This window comes from Hyperolius riggenbachi, chromosome 1 (assembly GCF_040937935.1).
Source record: "Hyperolius riggenbachi isolate aHypRig1 chromosome 1, aHypRig1.pri, whole genome shotgun sequence".
NCBI lineage: Eukaryota > Metazoa > Chordata > Amphibia > Anura > Hyperoliidae > Hyperolius > Hyperolius riggenbachi.
The window spans coordinates 144791573-144813374 of NC_090646.1; the positions used below are offsets into that span (position 1 = coordinate 144791573).

General features: G+C 40.7%; 1 protein-coding gene across 1 annotated transcript in view; it reads right to left on the minus strand.

Moving 5' to 3' along the window:
* Positions 1-2267: 2267 nt before the first annotated feature.
* Positions 2268-21802, minus strand: part of LOC137567334 (plasma kallikrein-like) — a 91745-nt gene continuing 72210 nt past the window's right edge. The window contains exons 12-16 of the mRNA XM_068278664.1: positions 17886-18061; positions 11489-11581; positions 9129-9265; positions 6064-6218; positions 2268-2460 (exon numbers count right to left, since the gene is read on the minus strand). Coding sequence (XP_068134765.1) covers positions 2451-2460; positions 6064-6218; positions 9129-9265; positions 11489-11581; positions 17886-18061 — 571 coding nt within the window. The 3' untranslated portion in view covers positions 2268-2450. The remainder of the gene's footprint in view (positions 2461-6063; positions 6219-9128; positions 9266-11488; positions 11582-17885; positions 18062-21802) is intronic.

Below are 21802 nucleotides of genomic sequence, written 5' to 3' on the forward strand. Positions count from 1 at the left end.
GAATAAATGTAACAGTACTTTCTTATTGGTACTTTTTCAACTGCAGAGTGCTGAAAAGTTATTTTATACAGAAGAAAGGAGAAATCTCAAGAGAAAGGGTAAATTGAATAAGGACCTCTAACTTTATCTGTGTGTAATTATACTTTATTTATTATTCTCTACCTCCCATATTCTTAGCATCATCTCTATGTCACTCATATAATCTGAAGATCTTGTCCTTATGGAAGATGTCAGCGCTATATAAATACTATATAAATAATACAAATAATAAAAGGAGAAAATCCTAATATAAACCAATAAACAATTATCCTTCTTTGTTAAAAGTAGTAAATCACCACTAATTGGTACAACAGCTCTACACTCACTAAACCAAGTGATGGCAGAGGCTGGAGTGCAGATAGGTCAACAGTTATTTTAGGCTCTAGACCAGGCATGGGCAAACTTAACAGCTGGAGGACCAAGTTTACCCATGCCTGCTCTAGACCCATCATTGGAATCTGGTGGTCCTCATAAAGTACTTTAGCTGTCAACCTTTCTGCACTCCAGTTTCTGCCATCACTTGGTTTAGTGAATTTAGTACTGTTGTACCAATTTGTGGTGATTTGACACAATTACTCATTCTAATGAGAAGCTATAACATCTAATGTTTTATATAAGGATGTGTTCATTTAACCTTCTGGAAATATGTAAGCACTACCGAAAATGTCAGCAGACCATAGCTCATTCCTCCTTATAGAAGAGCAACTCATGAAAGTTCAAGGCCTTCCTTACATGAACAGCTTTGGGTTGTGACCTGGCTATTCCAAAACATTACTTGTTGTCTTCTTTAACTACCTAAAGTCTGCCTAACGCCAATTGGCGTGAACAAGGCAACTCCCCCGGACCGCCTACCACAAATTGGCGTCAAGCCCTGGGGGCGGAGATTGCAAAGGATTGTGCACGCATCCCCGCTTCAATAACAGAGCTCCAGGTGTAAGCCTACAGTCCTCAAGTGTTTAAGCATCTGGTAGAATGACCTGTGCATTTACAGTTGGTGTATTACAGCATAACCAATATCAGTTGCTTGGCTATTCTGCTGATCTTCTGGCTCTAATACCTTTAGCCATAGGCCCTGAACAAACATGCTGATCAGATGCTTCTGACAATATTAGCTCTATGCTTGTTTCAGACACAACTGCAGTCAGATAGATCAGCAGGACTGCCAGGCAACTGGTATTATTTAAAAGATAATGAATATGGCAGCCTCTATATACCTCTCGCTTCAGGTTTTCTTTAATAAATGCTTATCCCTTTATAGTGTAAACCAGTTAAAAGAAGGCCCGCCCATTAAAAAAGGGGCGCTAGGCCTTGGCCGTGCCCCCCCCCCCCCCCTCAGCAACGCTGCACGAACACAACTCGTCCACGCTCCCATGTGGGTGCACAGCCGCAATGTACGAACGCATACGCAACCGTCTGCCCGTCTCCCTGCCCTATCCTCCTCACTGTATGAAAACCATTTGCATACCGCGCATGCGCCTCAGGCACAACCCACAGACACAAGGACACAGGAGGACGCAGCGACAGGGCTATTATTATATAGGATTACGAATTTTTCAGAAAATTATCTCTAATCAATTGGTTTGTTAATTGATAAGTAAAGTGAAAAAGACCAGTATGCATAGCAAACTTCTTCTGTTTCAAGAAATCATATCAATCATTTTATTTTATTTTTTTTCTATTCCTTTATGCAAATTCCAGATTTACAGCTAAAAGAAATCATTATTAAAATATGTTACTGGCCTTTCCAGGGAAAACTTTTTATGTGCCATGTGTGCCAGGGCTGCGATTTTATGCTATGATTGGGCTTTTTATGTTGGAAATTGCTGTTAAACTTCTCTGCATTGGATTTAGTAAGAGCTGTGCATGAACAAGGCTACAATCTTAAAAAAAAAACAGTTCCCAACATAGAGAGAAATCAACAAAAGGTCTACCACTTGTAAAACATGAAATAATTTTGCATGGTTAAGTGGCACAAAATGATTTTTACACTGCCTTATTGACATGCAACCCCTAGAATAAAATCTGAATTGTTTTTTAAAGGAAAGGTGAAATCTATGCAATACAGCCATCTGCTGGTGAGATTGAATATGGTGCTACTGTTAACTCTAATTGCAAAACAGCTAATAATGATTATGAACTAGAAAGAATACTGAAGTATTCAGGCAGGCAGCATAGTGAATTTCAACAACAATCAGTGCTCTTTTTTTTTGTTTTTAAGACATAAACAGTTTAATATGACCCATTTTATTGAGACAGGAAACTGTAACAACACCACTAAATCAAATACTATTGTGGAATATAGTTGTTTTTGGTTTCCTTTACTGAACAGAAGACTTGATGTAATACAGGAAATCCAAAGTCCTTGTTTTGTTTGAACTCAGCATGTGTCCTCCAGTATGCCAATATTGTATTTAAATCACTCTGAAAAATATTAGGGCATATTACAATTGACAAATTAATGACATACATGACACACAATTATCTCAATCACACTTCTAGTCACTACTACTGCTACTGCTGCTGCTGCTATTACTACTACTACTGTTACTGTACCACTACTACTACCACTGAAACTAAACACATACATTCTAATCTGGTTATAGTAAGCTCCAAGGGACCAGGGAAAGTGGTTTACTATGTCAGAAATTTAGTGTATCAGAAATGGTCCTAGAAATGGACCAGCATACCATAGTACATTCTCTGCTCCAAAGCAACAACTCTGTCCTCCCACTGGAGGTACAGTACAACTAGTTGCACATTTGGACTACAAGGTGAAGTATACCTTAGGGCTGCATAGCCAGGCTGGACAAATTGCTGGTACAGTATTCAGGGCGCCTTAAAAATTGCAGCAGTCTCTGAATAGAGGCAGCTGCAATCAGGGCCGCGCCTGGGCGGGTGCTGCTGGTGCATTGCACCCAGGCGCCGGCCTCCGACAGGCGCTGGCAGGTCCCGTCCGTCTTATCTTATCTCCCCGCGGCGCCCCTGGGATGAGGATTTCCGCACTCCTCTCCCTGCGAATGACACACTGTGCGGGCGGCTGTGTCTGACGTCACATGTAGACGTCGGCGCAGCCCAATGGGGAGACAGGCAGCCCACCTGACCTCACGTAGTTGACGGGGGAGGAGCCACAACCTCAGCGTGTGGGACTAACGGGGCTGCCCGCCCGGCCGACCCGACCCGTGGTGCGTGCGTGCCTCCTGCGTAGACAGAGCTAGAGAGACTCACTCTAGCAGCGCCAGCACAGAAGCAGTGAGTGCCCGCAGCCCGGCCGGCCCGCTCCTCCTAATGCGCCACCGTCCGTGGTCACAGTCAGCTGCAGCCGCCTGCCTGTCTGCCTGCCTGTCTGCCTGCCTGTCTGCCTGGCAGCCTATATCTTCCTACCTCCTCCACCCAGACCCAGCCAGAGGTGAGTTGCTGTGCTGGCATGCTGCCAAAGCCTGCCATTAAGATTGCATTTGTGGGGAAATCTGGCTGCCATTGATTGCATTTGTGGGGAAATCTGGCTGCCATTGATTGCATTTGTGGGGAAATCTGGCTGCCATTGATTGCATTTGTGGGGAAATCTGGCTGCCATTGATTGCATTTGTGGGAAAATCTGGCTGCCATTGATTGCATTTGTGGGGAAATCTGGCTGCCATTGATTGCATTTGTGGGGAAATCTGGCTGCCATTGATTGCATTTGTGGGGATATCTGGCTGCCATTGATTGCATTTGTGGGGAAATCTGGCTGCCATTAAGATTGCATTTGTGGGGAAATCTGGCTGCCATTAAGATTGCTTTTGTGAGGAAATCTGGCTGCCATTGAGATTGCATTTGTGGGGAAATCTGGCTGCCTTTAAAGCCAATGGGTACCGTTTCTAAAAACAAAAAGTCGGATACTCGGTCCTAATGAGCCTTCCCTCTCCTCTCCCGGTGCCCTCGGTGCTGCGCTGGCTCCCCCGTTCGCGTCCGCCGCCGCAGGGACTTCGGAAGGCTTCGGGAGCACTCGGGCTTCCGAAGACGGGCCTTTCCATACTACGTACGCGCCCGAGTGCTCCCGAAAGCTCCCAAAGGCATGCGGAAGTGGCAGTATTTGACCGAACTGGTCGAATACTGCCACGGGGCATCCTGCGTGGGACCGGGCACCGGGAGAGGAGAGGGAAGGCTCATTAGGACCGAGCCTTCCCCCTCCTTAGGTGAGTATCCGACTTTTTGTTTTTAGAAACGGTAAACATTCACTTTAAGATTGCATTTGTGGGGAAATCTGGCTGCCATTAAGATTGCTTTTGTGGGGAAATCTGGCTGCCATTAAGATTGCATTTGTGGGGAAATCTGGCTGCCATTAAGATTGCATTTGTGGGGAAATCTGGCTGCCATTAAGATTGCTTTTGTGGGGAAATCTGGCTGCCATTAAAATTGCTTTTGTGGGGAAATCTGGCTGCCATTAAGATTGCTTTTGTGGGGAAATCTGGCTGCCATTAAGATTGCATTTGTGGGGAAATCTGGCTGCCATTAAGATTGCATTTGTGGGGAAATCTGGCTGCCATTAAGATTGCATTTGTGGGGAAATCTGGCTGCCAGCCTGCCATTAAGATTGCATTTGTGGGGAAATCTGGCTGCCATTAAGATTGCTTTTGTGGGGAAATCTGGCTGCCATTAAAATTGCTTTTGTGGGGAAATGGGTGTGGTTATGTGGTTGGGCGCGGTTAATTTAACCACTCCCATAGGCGCCAGAGAAAATCTTGCACCCAGGTGCCAGGCACCCCAGGCTCACCCCTGGCTGCAATAGAGGCAGCCACTCGCTTGTCCTGCAAAACTTTCTGCTCACACTTAAGCGAATAATGAAGCCTCTTTTCAAAATGCAGCCAATCATGACAAGCCACTCACATCTGTTATGCAAGTGGCTCCGATACCTCTGCGGGTGGGACTTAGCGCTCTCCTCTCTACTCTCCTTTGTTTTGCAGTGAGTAGGCCCACTCTGATCTGTTCTACAAGTGAAAGTATCCTGCACTGCGGTCCACACGCTACCAGGAGCATCATCGCTAACAAGGGAATCGATAGCCGGAGGTGCGTACAATCCCGTGGGAGGACTGTGACGATACTCTTATTGGTGATTGCAAAGTGTAAGTGGTAAAGCTGCATTCTATTTGGTTTACTTTACATTATTCCTCATTTTCCCCAGGCTGCTTATTTGTATATTTGTACAGGTATCAACTCATTTGCAACCAGCCTGAGGAGAGCAGCCGACCATGGGTTTTACACTGACATATGATGCATGCACTGCCCACTTTTTACTATATCCAGAGTCTGCATCATGTAGGGGCCAAAAACATGTTTAGTATAACAGAAGTTTCATTTTATCCAGGTTTACTATACCAGGCATTGCTCTCATAGACTTATAATGGAGACTGGCTGGACTTCAGAAGCAGAGGAGTCTGCGAGATGTGTGAGATTGAGTGCAGGGGCGGACATCCAGCATTACTACCCTGAACCTTGTGGGTAAGCTGCCTATCCTTCCTTTCTAATTTCAATTATTGTCTCAGCTTCACCTCTTACCTATTAGGCTCTTTACATAGTGCTTGCTCTATTCAGCTGCTATACTTCAAAGGACACATCCGAGCACAATAAAAATTAAAAAAAATCCACTTACCTGGGGCTTCCTCCAGCCCCTGCCAGCCGTCCCGTGCCCTCACTGCAGTTCCGCTCCCCGCCGATGGCCCAGGCTCCCCTCCGGGGCAAGATGCCCACTGCACCTGTGTGAGCAGCTCTCAGAGCTGCGTTGACGTCACCCGGACTTTACTGCACAGGAGCAGTAGTTCTGTGATTGTACACATTGTTGTATTCATATACTTATGTCTGCGTGTGATTATATCTACTTTATATGCACTGGATGCCAACCTTTGGAGTGTTTTAATTGATTTTATACAGGAATAGATCCCCAATAAACTTTATATTTACTTTTTGGACATTGTGTGTCTGTGAATAATTATTGAATTCTATATGGATGGCTTTCTTCTAAATTGTGTGCAGTATTAATAGACTTACATCTTTGTTTTTTCAACAATCCAATCTATGTAATCTGCCACTTTTGTATAGACTCCTGGCTTATCAGGTCGGGCACATCCTTCTCCCCAGCTGGTAATGCCAATTAAATACCACGTCTTGTCAACTTCACAATTTAATGGACCACCAGAGTCCCCCTTGAAAAGAATTAAAAAAAAAACATTAAGTAAAAATGAAAGGAAGGCTACATATGAAACTCCAGCTAAGCCCACAGTTGAAAACTTTATATGTGATTTATTTTACTGAACTTAAAGCAAACATGAACTGAAAATGTAAAGCCAAAATAAACATATATACTTCATACTTATCTCCTGTGTAGTCTACTCATCAAACTCTCTCCTTTCCCGCATCCTGTTTGTCCACTGTATTTAATGGAATTATCCGTCTTTTATTTTGAAAATGGCCATTACCCCATATCGGCTTACTGGTCAGCACACTGTTAAACTGTAATATCGCTCTCGTGGGCCATAGGGAAACATGGACATTACCTTGCTCATCACTTGTCCTTTCAGTTATAACTGACAGCAACTGATATATAACTGACAACAACTGATAGATTTCAGGTCTGACAAAATCTTGTCAGAAATGGAAGGAATCATTGTAAGAAGAAAATGGTGAGCTTCTGAGAAGAACTGATGGAGAGGTAAGTATGTCATATTCATTTAAAGGTACATCATGTGTTTATTTGAAATTATTTATTCAGTTAATGTTCCCTTTAAAGCCCTAGTTCAGGTCTGGAGTGTTTAATGCTTGTTGTAAGGAAAATATAAATTAATCTGCAGAAAGCTTAGCACATTGCGCCCAAACCATTTTTCATTATTTGCTTTTTGTTACCTGGCTGGCTGGGATGGCAAAACTGACTTTCTGTGTGAATATCATAAACAGCTCGGTAAGACTGAACAGCAGTCCATGAGCTGTCCAAGCTCCTCCCTATGTCAGTAACACCTACAGGAAGTGGTCAGGGAGGAGCTGGAACTAGCTATCCCTGCACTGTGAACATAGAACTGACCCTGCCCCCCTCTTCCTGATGCTCCCCAAGGTGGGAGTGATCAGGTGATGAATCTGTACAGGAAGAAACTCCAACTCTGCTGGCAGCTTTATAATCTGTGCAAAGATCTCTGGTTCATGGGGCTAAATTTTCCAAGGGAATGTTTTCCTGGAACAGCTCAATCAAAATATGTGAGTTATGTGAGTAATGCCATAGTCTTCTTTTCACCTTTAATAACATCAAAAAAATCCTGGAGGGAGGATACAGCAAATTTTAATACTAAACTGAGCAGTGCAAAGATTTTTAAGGAGAGATAGAAGTACATTTTGTATGTAGTTAGGACTCATCCCAAATATTTACATAGCAACATTGTGCGCAGACAGCTTGGAATATTTTGGGTGAAAGCAAATTAATTTATCAATATGGATCTGTATTGTAGTTATTATGGAAACTAGACCTCCCACGACAAAACCTAAAGTAAATGTGGGGAGACTGTATAAACACCAGTTTCTGTAGGGCTGGATTACACTTTAGAAGTGTAGTGAAGTTCAGCTGCCCTGGATTTTGGAATCTGTCTTATAGGTGGATACATTTTGAAGCCTTCACCTGGGTTGAAGCAGACCACAGTAAGACAGGAAGAATGACTGAAAGTTAATGAAATAGCATACAGGCAATTGTATGTATTATAAAAAAATACACAGGTGCTTCAATGTGACCAGAACACAAAAATGTTTATAAAACATACCTGCAGTCATTTTTTTTTTCCTTGGCATGTCCACAATTTCCAAACTATATAACCCCTTATTCTCCATGCAGATTATGGTCAGAAAGAAACAAGAATAGTGCTCCGCCCCCAACAATACGAACTAACGTGGCTTTTATGTGCAGGATTATGGAAATGTAATATAAAAATAGAGCTCAAATATTAATGCTGGTAGATTTAGAATACATACTACAATTTTTTAGGAGAATTGATAATTTAATGTGTTTTCTATTTTACCTGTGAAAACCTTAAAGAGGAACTCCAGTGAAAATAATGTAATAAAAAAAGTGCTTCATTTTTACAATAATTATGTATAAATGATTTAGTCAGTGTTTGGCCATTGTAAAATCTTTCCTCTCCCCGATTTACATTCTGACATTTATTACATGGTGACATTTTTACTGTGGGCAGGTTATGTAGCTGCTGCTAGCTGTTTTGGCTGTTAGAGACAGCTGTAAACAGCTAATTCCTGTCTGTGAGCCTTGTACATTGTAATAAACTGCCAAAAGTACCGCGGTACTCAGAGCTTCTTGTGGGAGGGGTTTCAGCACAAAATCAGTCATACAGCGCCCCCTGATGGTCTGTTTGTGAAAAGCAATATATTTCTCATGTAAAAGGGGGTATCAGCTACTAATTGGGATAAAGTTCAATTCTTGGTTGGAGTTTCTCTTTAATAAGGTTTGTTAACTGCAAATTCCATTATGATGGTATGCCTCCATGTGCTCACTCCCAACCGCCGCCCCATACACACGCACAGCACACACATGCACACACACACACACATGCACATGCACACACGCACACGCATGCACACACACACACACAAACAAAACTGCCATCTCTACACCCACATACACAAAACAAAACATTAGTCCACACTGCAACCAACTTCCCTATCATATCACCCCGTCACAGGCATTCATACTTAGACACTTTAGAATTTTATTATTGTGCAGCTCAAGCCTGGTACATCATGACACCATGGAAAAGCTGTCATCTGAGCCCTTCTTAGAGGGCAAAGGAGGCAGTCAAAAGGCCCGAAGCCTACAAATAGCTGTTATTTATTCCCTGCTTATCATTTGGAGGCTGTAACACAACACATAGGATAGATAAACAGTAAAAAAAAAAGTACTGTTTAAATGTTTGCAAAACCTCCAAAAATACCTTTCTCCAAAGTTAACTAAAACAGAGATTTGAATGGCAGCTTGCCTGAAGGTACAGTAAGAACGGTACAGTAACCAAATAAAGTTCTGCCTACCATAGGTAAACAACTTATGACACTGAACATGCACTTACCTGACATGAGTCTATCTGGCCTTGTTTGTATCCAGCACAAATGATCTTATCACTCATCTTCTCTTTATAGCTCTTCTGACATTCTGTACTTGACTTTGGTGGCACTTCTGCCTTCTGGAGCACATTTGAAGTGCTGCCTGAATATTATTTGGAAATACAGTGGTCATACTTTTTAAAAGGTACATTCAATCCATCAAGACATTGTACATGGTTTAATTGACCTTTTATTTACACTTTATTGATCTAAGACAGACCAGATTCATTTAATAAAAAGTCCTTTCTATTGGTGTGTGCAATGCATGTGTCCGCAAAAGAACAAACATTAATTTATTGAGCTTTCAAAAGACCACTCTATTGTGAAAAAATGATCCATGCAAGCTTTTTCCACTAATGGAGAAAATGTAAAAACACAATCTGGACAAGGATTTCAGGATAATCACTGATTATCAGCATTCTCCAGTGCAGTTCAGGATTCTGAACTCATGAGATCTTTAGTAAAGGTCAGATGCAAAGAAGTAGAAAATGAAGGTACTATATTCACTTATGGTTCTTATCAACACTGCTCCCCCTTATTCCCAGATTGTCTTGTTTGACTATTGCTCTTCTCAGGGGTAATTTTGTAAAGGCATTGACAGTTAATAGGAAGGGAAATAGACTGTCTTCTTGGGTAATCTCTCCCCATGATGACCTTGTTGTTTTAGTATTGGTCCACAGATTTGCTGTGAGACTGCTGACCACTACTAAAGCTTATGCAGTAAGTGTGGGCAGGACAAAGTTTGACTTTCATGACAAAAGTTGGTGTTTGTATAATAAATAGAACTTCCCAAATAAGTTTAGCATCATCAATAAAGTCAGTGACATTACAAATTGTTACTCCCTAAGTGAGTAAGTCATTTTTCTAGTGGATTAGTAAGCCATAGCCGAGATTCACTTGTGGATTTCAGCTCACACAAGTATATCCTTTAAGCCCAATCTACACAATACGATTCTTTGTACGAATCGATTACGATTCTATTTACGATCTGATTAAATCCGACATGTCAGATCAGGATTCAATTCGATTTGCCATTGCAAAACAATGGCAAATGGAATTGAATCTAATCGAATCCCGATCGGACATGCCGGATTTAATCGGATCTTGAATAGAATCGTAATCAAATCGTACAAAGAATTGTATCGTGTAAATGGGGCTTTACGTAAATTTGTTGATGACAGGCTACCATCATGTTTCACTACTCTTTCTAATGCACCATCATTTACATCAGTTTATCCAAGACCACATACTGTAGAAAAAAAGCTACATTTGGGGTTTGAACTATCAAAATGCAAAATGCTGCTGTAAATAAATGCATCAAAAGGCCACATAAATGCATTAACCACTTCAGCCTACAGTGTTGTTTCACCTTATGCATCCGAGCAACGTTCACCTCCCATTTATTCGCCAATAACTTTATCATTAATTATCACAATTAATTGATCTATATCTTTTTTTTTTCCACCACCAATTAAGCTTTCTTTGAGGGGTACATTTTGATAAGAATTATTTTTTTTCTAAATGCATTTTAACGGGAATATTAAGAAAAAAAATGAAAAAAAATGCATTATTTCTCAGTTTTTAGCCATTACAGCTTTAAAATACCACATGCTACCATAGATAAAACCCACTTATTTTATTTGTCCATTTGTCCCGGTTATTACACCTTTTAAATTATGTCCCTATCACAATGTATGGCGCCAATATTTTATTTGGAAATAAAGGTGCATTTTTTCAATTTGCGTCCATCACTATTTACAAGCTTATAATTTAAAAAACTATAGTAATACACTCGCTTGACTTGCATATTAAAAAAGTTCAAACCATTAGGTAACTATTTATGTTTGTTTGTTTTTTATTGTGATGTTTTTTTTAATACATTTTATTTGGGTTTTTTTGGAGTGGGGATTTAAACAGGGGATTGTAAATTAAATGTATTGTGTATATTTAAAAAAAAAAAATACGTAGATGTAGTTTTACTATTTGTGTGAGTTTTTGATTTTCCGTCCTGCAAGCGAGAGCTCTCGCTTGCAGGAACAGAAAGGTTGATGTGGGACACAGAAAAATTGCGGCTTTCCGGAGAAAGCCATCGGTTTTTCTTAGGGGAACACAGATGAATGAATGGGATCTGTATTCCCATTCAATGATTTTAAGGGCAGCGAAAGGCAGCAGCTGTGCAGTCTGTCTGGACAGATATATCTGTCCAGATAGACCCAAGTGGGTAAAAGGCCACATACTTTTCTGTCTAGATGCCTACCCTGTATGGAGTTTAATAACCAACTTTATTACTTATACAGATAAACAAAATGTGCATTTTTTTTATTACCAGACTCATCTGTATATCCCCATCCTGTAATCCAGCACTTGTTAGGTGTTACAAAGTCTCGACGTGGTGGTAGGCAGATAGCTTGCTGATCATCTAAAATGAATATATTAGAAAATAGAAATGCCGTTTGACATATTTCCATTGATGACAATGAACCGTTTTTAAGTGTACAAAGATAGGGACACCAAGAGCCAAATATAGTGTAGTATTACTGGTAATATGGGATGAAATTGGTAGAGTAAATACAAATATACTCACAAAGCAGGGTTACAATACAATAATACAATACAATAAAATTTCTATAGCGCTTTTCTCTCATAGGAATCAAAGGCAACCACTGTAATAGCAGGTGGGGAGATGAGACCTAACCCCACTCAGGAATAAGAAGTCGCTCTCCATAGATAAGGAAAAAAAGGGGATGTCACCCCTCCACAATTTGTGAAGGCAGTGGTGGACTTACCTCCTCCAAACAGACACATGATATGACAACAAAGTTTAGCAAAACAAATTTACTTACATACTCCAGGGGAAAATGCAACGCGTTTCGCAGGTATGACCACGCTTCATGAGGAAATAGGTAGGAGTAGGTACAGTGCAGGTCTGTAGCTGAGCCAAGCGCTTCTGTCAGCCGAGGAGGAGGTAAGTACACCACTGCCTCCACAAAGTTTAAACTTTTTAGACATTTTTATTCTTCTAGCACCTCTGTATCCCTGTTAAATCATTTTTAAGTTTATGTGCGTACTATTTGTTTGTAACAGTTTTCCACCACAACTCCCTAGAGTAGAGTACGTCTAAAGAAAAATGCATTCCATATACTTTTCTGTTACTGCAACACTGTCTTGTAATATTTCCAGCACTCATCAGTTCTCTAGATTCCCCAGCCCTCCAATTACAAAATCATCAGGGACTAAAATGCCACTTTTTCTGTAAATTGGTACCTAAATATATCAGTAGGTCTATAAGACTTTTTGTAATTGAATGGGACCAGCGTAACCATAGCCCCTGTGACCTGGGTTATAACAGTCCCCATAAAGTGGACCTGAATTTTTACACAGGACAGAAGGAAAACATAGAGAAATGCACCCTGTATGTATTTAGAGATTTTAGCCTGTCTAATTCCCCCTCATCTGTGTCTAATCACAATTTATAATTTGGACCATCCTCTGTGTTGTCTTACTGCTCCAGCAGATAAGGCAGATAAGCTCATCTGAAAGCACAGGATGTTAACAATACGTCTACTTCCATGAAAGCAGGAAGTAGACACAGTGCATACTTATTGTAGGATTTATATCAGCTGTAACAAAAGAAATGTTTTTCTTAAAAAGGTTATTATGCTGATGCGTATCTTTTAGACAAGAGGGGAAGTTCTGAGATCAGGTCCGCTTTAAGAACATGCATTGCAGAGCAGCACAGCAGCGCACACTTACCTGTCCAAGCGCTAGATCCTCTCCTCTTATTCACATCTCCACAGCAGCCATTTAGTCTGCAGCAGCTGTCCTCCATAAGGCTCCTGAATACATGTCACATGACACTGGGAGACTTATGTAGGAACACTGCTGAATAATTGCATTTAAGGGGAAATAAGAGGACCTGACGATGCAGTAGTGATGATTATAATCAGCTAATTACGATTACATGAACTTACTCTCATACCTAATTACGATTTGTAAATTCAATTGATTTTTGTGTAATCATTTGTCATTTTGCATAATTTTCTCATAATTTTCACATCATTTTGTGCTAACTTTAGCAGTGAATAGCAAATCCCCATACATGCTATTGCCACCAACATTGCTGCATATATTAACCTCTTCCTGACCGCGTCACGCCGATGGGCGTGGCCGCGGCGGCAGCCCCAGGACCGCCTAACGCCAATTTGCGTAAATTCCTGGGGCCAGCTAATGCAGGAGATCGTGCGCAGGCTGCGCGCGCATCTCCTGCTTGGGGGGCGGCTATTGCCGCTCCGGAGACTGTTAGACGGCGTGATTGCCGTCTATTTCCATGTACAGCGCTGCGATCAGCAGCAGCGCTGTACTGGGGACAGGCATGTGACACACGGCTGTCCCCCTGGGGGACAAGAGAGCGATCGGCTCTCATAGGCAGATGCCAATGACAGCCGATCACCATAATTGGCTGGCTGTGGGGAGGGAGGGAAGGTATGTAAAGGAACAGTTGTTTTTCTTTTAAAACGCCAACAATAATATTTATATAAAAAATAAACATGGGGGAGAGATCAGACCCCACCAACAGAGAGCTCTGTTAGTGGGGAGAAAATGGGAGGGGGGGTGGATCACTTGTGTGCTGTGTTGTGCGGCCCTGCAGCTTGGCCTTAAAGCTGCAGTGGCCAATTTTACTAAAAATGGCCTGGTCACTAGGGGGGTATAGCCCTGCAGTCCCCAAGAGGTTAAGAAGAATAGTGGGTACAAACATAAGATAAAAAAAAAATAACTCTTCAAAAAGTCCTTGTAGACTTGTCAATTTTAAAAAATGATAAGAAATAATGTTTTTTAAATTTAGAAAAATGACAGTTTAAAAATCATTTTTCCTTTGCCTTTTTAAAATTGCTTTGCTTAAAAACTACAAGTTGTTTTTGACTTGTACCCACTATTCTCCTTAAAGCGGTATAAAAACCTGACATAATATTCAATAAAAACATGTTTTCCTACTTTTTATATGCCATACGGTTATCATATTTGCTTTTGTGCATACGTATTATTATTCATTTAGAAATTACAAGTTCCCAAAGTACACTTTTTTTGCTCTAAGAGCTGACTTTGCATTTTATTCATGACTGCTTTTTTCGTCTTCTAATCTAAGCAGAAATGTTTTCTAATTGTCTGTCTATGTTCAGGAGAGTCTGCAGTGTCAGAGAATGTGTCACATTCCTCACTTGATACAATTTAAGGTGCACTATGGCGAAACATTGTAAAATTTAAAATATGTGCAAACATATATAAATAAGAAGTACGTTTTTTTCCAGAGTAAATGGGCAATTAATTACTTTTCTCCTATGTTGCTGTCACTCACAGTAAGTAGTAGAAATATGACAGAAGTGACAGATTTTGGACATGTCCATCTCTTCTTAGGGGATTCTCAGGGATTTATTTATTTTCAAAAGCACTTAGTGAATGGCAGTTGCTCTGTCCAACTTCCAAAAAACTGTGTAACGAGCAGGGAAGCTGGCCAGCATCATTGTTTAAATCCTTTTTAGGGAATATCTTTATAAAGAATAAAAGCCTTGCTGAGAATCCCCTATCAAGAGATGGACTAGTCCAAAACCTGTTGCTTCTGTCTACCTACTACCTACTGTAAGTGACAGCAACATAGTAGAAAAGTAAAATATGGCTCATTTTACTCTGGAAAAAAACGTACTTCTTATTTGTCTATGTTTGCACATATTTTAAATTTTACAATTTGTTGCCACAGTTCCCCTTTAAGTATACACAAGATAACCTTATCCAGTTTGGATAGGCCCAGCTTTCTCTGCACTGAGCTTGTAGCTCCTGTGTTTAACCCTTTGAATGTTGTTCTAGTAAAAAAAATGATGGTAGTATATAATATGCTGTAAATAATCTATTAGAGTAAAGAAGAAATGCTGGGTTTCATTCCGCTTTAATAGATGTAGCAATTTTGGTGGCAATAGCATGTATTGGGGATTTGCTAGTAACTGCTAAAGTCGGCACAAAATTAGGTGAAAATAACAAAAAATTAAGAATGATTACAATTACAGACAAAATTATGATTTTTCACAAAATTTTACATTATGATTTTGCATAGTAATTGCAAATTTTGATATGAGATTACGTCTATGCGAAATTTGTGCTCATCCCTCCGTGCAGTAGGTACGTGCACGCCACTGCGCTGCCTGTTTGAATGGGGGAGAGAGAGACGCACCCTAAAAAACACCCACCCCCTGCAGCCTACATTTTTATATCCCCTTTCTAATTCACACCATGCTGAGGTGATGACCATTGACTATATGGATACAGAATACCCATAAATTCCCTATCGCCATCTTTTCTGGTATGCATTGCTACTAACCATTACTAAGTAGTACCCATCTGCTAGGTTTTACCTTAACCTTTTACCTAACCTTAAAGGAGTGCTGTAGGGGGGTCGGGGGAAAATGAGCTGAACTTACCTGGGGCTTCTAATGGTCCCCCACAGAAGTCCTGTGCCCACGCAGCCAGTCACTGATGCTCCAGTCCCCTCCTCCGGTTCACTTCTGGAATTTCTGACTTTGTAGTCGGAAAACCACTGCACCTGTGCGGCTGCGACCACGCTCCCACTAACGTCACCAGGAGTGTATTGCGCAGGCCCAGTGCGGTCTGCGCCTGCGTAGTACACTCCCGGTGACATTAGCGGGAGTGAGAACGAGGCCGTACAGGTGCAGTGTTTTTCCGACTTTAAAGTCGAAAATTCCAGAAGTGGACCTGAGGCGGTGAGTGGCTGCACGGAACAGGACGTCTGTGGGGGACCATTAGAAGCCCTAGGTAAGTTCAGCTCATTTTCCTTCTAAACCCCTACAGTAGTCCTTTAAAGGAATCATCAGCAAGGTTTAGCTAAAATCTGATTTACTTACCTGGGGCTTTCTCCAGCCCCTCGCAGCTTTCTGTCCCATGGTGAGCGCTCCGTACGCAGCCGCTGGTTCAGGGTCCTCGAGGTCGTCCTTACTGCACTTGCGTGAAGCACCGCTGTCAAACCCACGCTGTCCGTGGCATACTGTGCAGGCGCAGTAGTTCTGCGCCTGCGCAGTACATGGCAGACAACATCGGCTTGACTGACATTTCTCCGGCATTTCACACAGGCGCAGTAAGGATGACCTTGAATTCGGCCTCTGCACTGTGTGGGCAACCCGGACCGGCGGCTGCGTACGGAGCGCTCACCGTGGGACAGACAGCAGCAAATGGATAGAGAAAGCACCAGGTAAGTAAATCAGATTTTAGCTAAACTTGGCTGATGATTCCTTTACATCTTTCCCTGCTAATTTCGTGATTCTAGGCATGGGCAAAATCATTGCTGGCAAATTTCTCCGAACTTCCGATTGGTCCGAAAGAATCCTCACAATCCAGTTTTGAGAAAGTGGCACATTGGATTAGACAAAACAATCATAAATTCAAGTTAAATTGAACATCGTAGTGAAACGATCAATAAATCATATCTTTAGATAAAATCAAAGGATCGTGCTTACCTGAATAAATTGGCAGATCACAAATCTCTCACACGTTCTCTATAATTTACAATAATTTACATGGAAAATACAAATTTTTGCCTAATGTGATGAACTTGACAATTTTGCCTTACTCACCAGAATCTCACTAAAGATGGCCACACATTTTTTCTATATAAGTTGATGGGTAGTGGCGACAAATCATTATTAAAGTGGTCTGAAGGCAAGCATTTCTACTTTGCTCTAACAGATTCCTCACAGCTTGAAAGCTACTATCTCAGAATTTTTTTTGGCAGAACATCACTGAAATGGTTAAACAAAGCACTTTGTCCTGCTATTCAGCTTCAAATCTGCATCCAAACTAATGATAACAATATCTTTGTTTACATTCCAATGTTGTTACAATGTGTGTAAACACAGTGTAACAAGTTAAAAGGAACTCTCTGTGCTTCAGACATACACACAGTTCAGAATAGCTCATTCAAAGATGTTAATATATAATAAAAAGCAGTTTGAATAAAATGCAATGACAGCTTTTAGGGCACAATAAACTACATTTTGGAAACTTGTAATTTGTAAACAGACAATATTACATATCCAGCAAATATGATAACTGTATGAGTAATAAAAAGTAGGGAAACACATTTTAATTGAATGATATGTCAGAGTTTCAGATCACTTTAATGTCTCAGAAAATTGAATGGTGTAGGATAGATTGTCAAGTTTTATAATGTATAGACTCAATCAAATTTTTCATGGTTTTGATCATGTTTCCATAGTTGGGGAAAAATCCAACACATGTATGATACATTGGTTATATGATTTACAAGTTACAATCATTTACAAAAAATGATTGTAATGCTTGAAATAAATATATATATATATATATATATATATATATATATATATATATATATATATATATATATATATATATATATATATATATAATGTGGGGGGGGGGTGGCCAGCCTAAGTGAGATTGGAGCTGATTCATTGCAAGACCAAACTTTAAACTTTTGGTTGCTCATCCCTACAGAACAATAATTGTGAGCTTTTATGTAAACTTAACCTTTTAAATGATCCCTAAAATAAATCTAAATTTAAACCTGCTAGGTTTGTCTCCCTTCTCGTCTACTTAAAAGCAGAGCATGGCACTTTGTGTGACTGCACATGTCTTGCATGCTTAATACCTCCCCTTCTGATTAGTAATAGAAGATGTCTTACCATTGTATGTCATAGGGGACTTCAGTTTCAGCAATGCTATATCATAGCCTTTTTCAACTTGTGAATAGTTTGAGTGAATTATAATTTCTTCAATTTCAAGCTTCGGTGTATTTGGAGTGATATCTGACTGCTTTGTAATTCCACCATAAACTATCCAAACTCTGGGAATGTCCCGTCTGGAAGAAAAATCAAATGTGCAAACCTTTATTTTGTAGAAACTTCTTGTCATGTTATTACTAACTATTTTCAATAAGTTTTTATTAGGTTTCCATCAATAAAACAAGTAATTAGATTTACCAACATGTAAATATATAATCTCAAATAACAAGATGAGAGCCCTCACAGCCGGGATACTACAAGGCAAAAAATACACAGAAATTGCAGTTGTTACATGACATATGCAGTTATATTAGCAGGGTGGCCATGAAATTCAGCCTTGTAGGTCAAGGCTCAATGTCATGGCCACCCTGCTAGTTAAATAATCTAATTAAATAATCAGTGAACAATCAAATGTAAAGAAAAGTCAAATAACAGTTCAATCCAGACCATCAGACATACTATATGCTTATACGTAAAGGTACCTCAACTCTGGAAGAAAGGGGAGCATACTCACTGGTGCCTGGGATTTGCACTACTCTGGCATCGGGACTGCATCCAAAAGAAAATTGGTCAGTTTGTATTCGGAGGAGGTATAAGGTAAAGCCTAATGCTGGGAATACAGCTGCCACTCGATTCTCCACTCGATCGTTTTTGCTGCTCGATTCTGCACTCGAGCCTCTTTTCTTCCGCTCGTTTTTCTTATCTTTTTCCATTCACTTCTATCATAAATCGAGTGCCAAAACGATTGAATGGGAGATTGGACATGTTGGAAATCATCTATCGTACCTACTATCTGCGGTAGAAACGAATCGTGTATTCCCAGCATTAGAGCAGTATATGGCAAGTATTAATGACTGGTTCGAATGATGGGGGGGGGTACCCATTTTAACAATACCAAATCCCATTTGCTAGACAATCTTGAGTATAGTAGTATCCTTGTGTATAATCCTATAGTGGAGTTGTGATATTTAGGTATCCTCCAGATGCTTTTTGCAGTACATGTTCCTAAGTTTTTGATCTGGCCTAATATGAAATAATACTAAGGGAAAAAATAATACAATAATGATGGAATGAATATTACAAAAATAATGAAAATAACATTATGGAACATAACATTGGACAGACCGTGGAGGATTGTCAGGATCCTACCTACACAAGTTTTACTGGTCTTTTCCCACAGATGATTTGAGTGTAGCTGATACTGCCTAAGTTGATGAAAATAAGTAAAAGGAGGGTCAATGATAGATATGTAGCATATCTCTGAAAATAGTTTTGGGCACTGTAACATTGCAGACAATATTAAGTAGCTTCGGAAATTTTGGTGCTTGGAAATATCAGAGGTCACAAGGCAGCTTTCCATAGGAAGATTGGGAGGTAGTCTGATCTAATAGCTAGGGCTTTCTCAGCATGAAGGCAAAAGATTACTACTGTAACTCTTCTCAACTCTGATCCTCTTGTCAAGTCTGTTGATACAGTTCTCTCTCCTTGGGATTCCTTAAACTTTACCAGTGATTTAATCCGTATTGGTTGTGCACCATAGCTGTCCATTGCTGTCTCATCTCAGGAAAAATCTGAAAACATTACCTTTTAGCAGTAGTAGAGTACCAAAGCTGAGATGCACTGTTTAAAATAAATACAAATAAACACAAGATCCTCTAACATGACCCACCCCAGAATGCACCACAAACTTTGTACCTGAACGTCTTACTTAATTATTGATTAAAAAATAGATGGCATTGGAGACAACTCCAACATTTTATTTCCTCATTAAATATCTCTAGAGAATCGCTCAGCCCTCCACCTCCGCTCTCTAAAATCTTCCTACAGGAAACTAGGCCTTCACATGGTATCTCGCTTTTCTAAAATATCATATTAGACCAGATATGCCAGGAAACCCCCCTTATTTGGATAAATGGGAGGCGGAGATAGGTTCTACTCCCACGACAGCTGAAAGGGACACGGTCCTGGACTTGGTTCATATCTCTTCTATAAGCTCTAAAATACAAGAAGCTAATTACAAACTAATCTCTAGATGGTATTATACCCCAGCACGCCTTTCTAGTTTTAACATAGAGATTTCAAGCTGTTGTTGGAGGGAATGTGAAGAGGTGGGAACAATGCTACATATATGGTGGACCTGCCCAATTATTAGGGCCTACTGGGATAAGGTACTGGAGCTTATATTGAAAATTACCGATGTCTCCCTTGATAGAGACCCCTGGGTGGTTCTGTTCTATAGGACTAAGATGAGTCCTAGGAACTATAAGAAAAATATTCTTCCATTTCTCCTTAATGCGGCCAAGGGCATCATCCCACGACATTGGAGATCCATCCAAGCCCCTTCCCTAAGAGAATGGTTCCTAGCCATAAACTCCATCATGGAATTTGAGGAAATATCTCATCTACAGAAAAACACATTTGATAAACATTACTTTACCTGGGCTTTATGGATAGATTTTCAGACCAAAGAAGAGTATTCTCAAATTATGAACCATACATAGTGTCTCTTCCCGGGATGCGGCTGTATCTGGGAAACATTTTTCCTGTGCTCCCCATAACTTACATCTCGGGTGCTCCTCCCACCCCTGCTAAGACATTTCATACTCACCCTCCACTCAACCCCGCTTATAGAATATAGAACATAGAATAAAAATTTTATTAATTCTTCTGTAATGTTATAGATTCCTGATGCAATGTTTTCTACTCCTTCTCTAATAGTTTTCATTATATCACTATTTTGAACTTTGTAAAATGTGATGTGCACAATATTAGACCCTGTGACGGTATGTATACTCTATTGAGAATGTATAGATCCTTCGGTTCCATACTAAGTAGCAACGTATAAGTCAAAAACAACAGCTGTCATATGTTACATGATTGTAAAAAGTATTCATTTTGCCTTGTTTTATATGTTTGTACTACTATTTGCACAATAAAACTTTGGTTAAGAAAAAAAAATTATTGATTAAAACTTTGTGGCCTTAAACTTTGTACAGAGCTTAAATAAAGGTTGCCTGAAACAAACTTAACCACCCTGGCGTTCTGATTAAATCGCCAGGGTGGCTGCGGGAGGGTTTTTTTTAAATAAAAAAAAAACTATTTCATGCAGCCAACTGAAAGTTGGCTGCATGAAAGCCCACTAGAGGGCGCTCCGGAGGCGATCTTCCGATCGCCTCCGGCGCCCAGAATAAACAAGGAAGGCCACAATGAGCGGCCTTCCTTGTTTTGCTTATATCGTCGCCATAGCGACGAGCGGAGTGACGTCATCGACGTCAGCCGACGTCCTGACGTCAGCCGCCTCCGATCCAGCCCTTAGCGCTGGCCGGAACTTTTTGTTCCGGCTACGCTGGGCTCAGGCGGCTAGGGGGGCCCTCTTTTGCCGCTGCTCGCGGCGAATCGCCGCAGAGCGGCGGCGATCAGGCAGCACACGCGGCTGGCAAAGTGCCGGCTGCGTGTGCTGCTTTTTATTTCATTAAAATCGGCCCAGCAGGGCCTGAGCGGCAGCCGCTGGCGGTGTTGGACGAGCTGAGCTCGTCCAGACCGCTCAGCTGGTTAATAATTGCTCCAGGTGATCAGTATCCTGATTATTGTATAGTTGTGCTGCTCAGCTATCTACTGAGCAGCCCATTGTGTCCTATGGAGAGAGGGAGAGCAGGAAGTAGTGTCAACAACACCTAAGGATTCCAGTACTTATACTAGATTTGCCCTTAAAATAATCACAAAAGGTTGTTTTAAATATTTACATAAATTTAACTCAAATGACTGTAAAGTATAAGAGATGTGGGAAATTCAGAAATCAGACTATTTTTCAATCCATA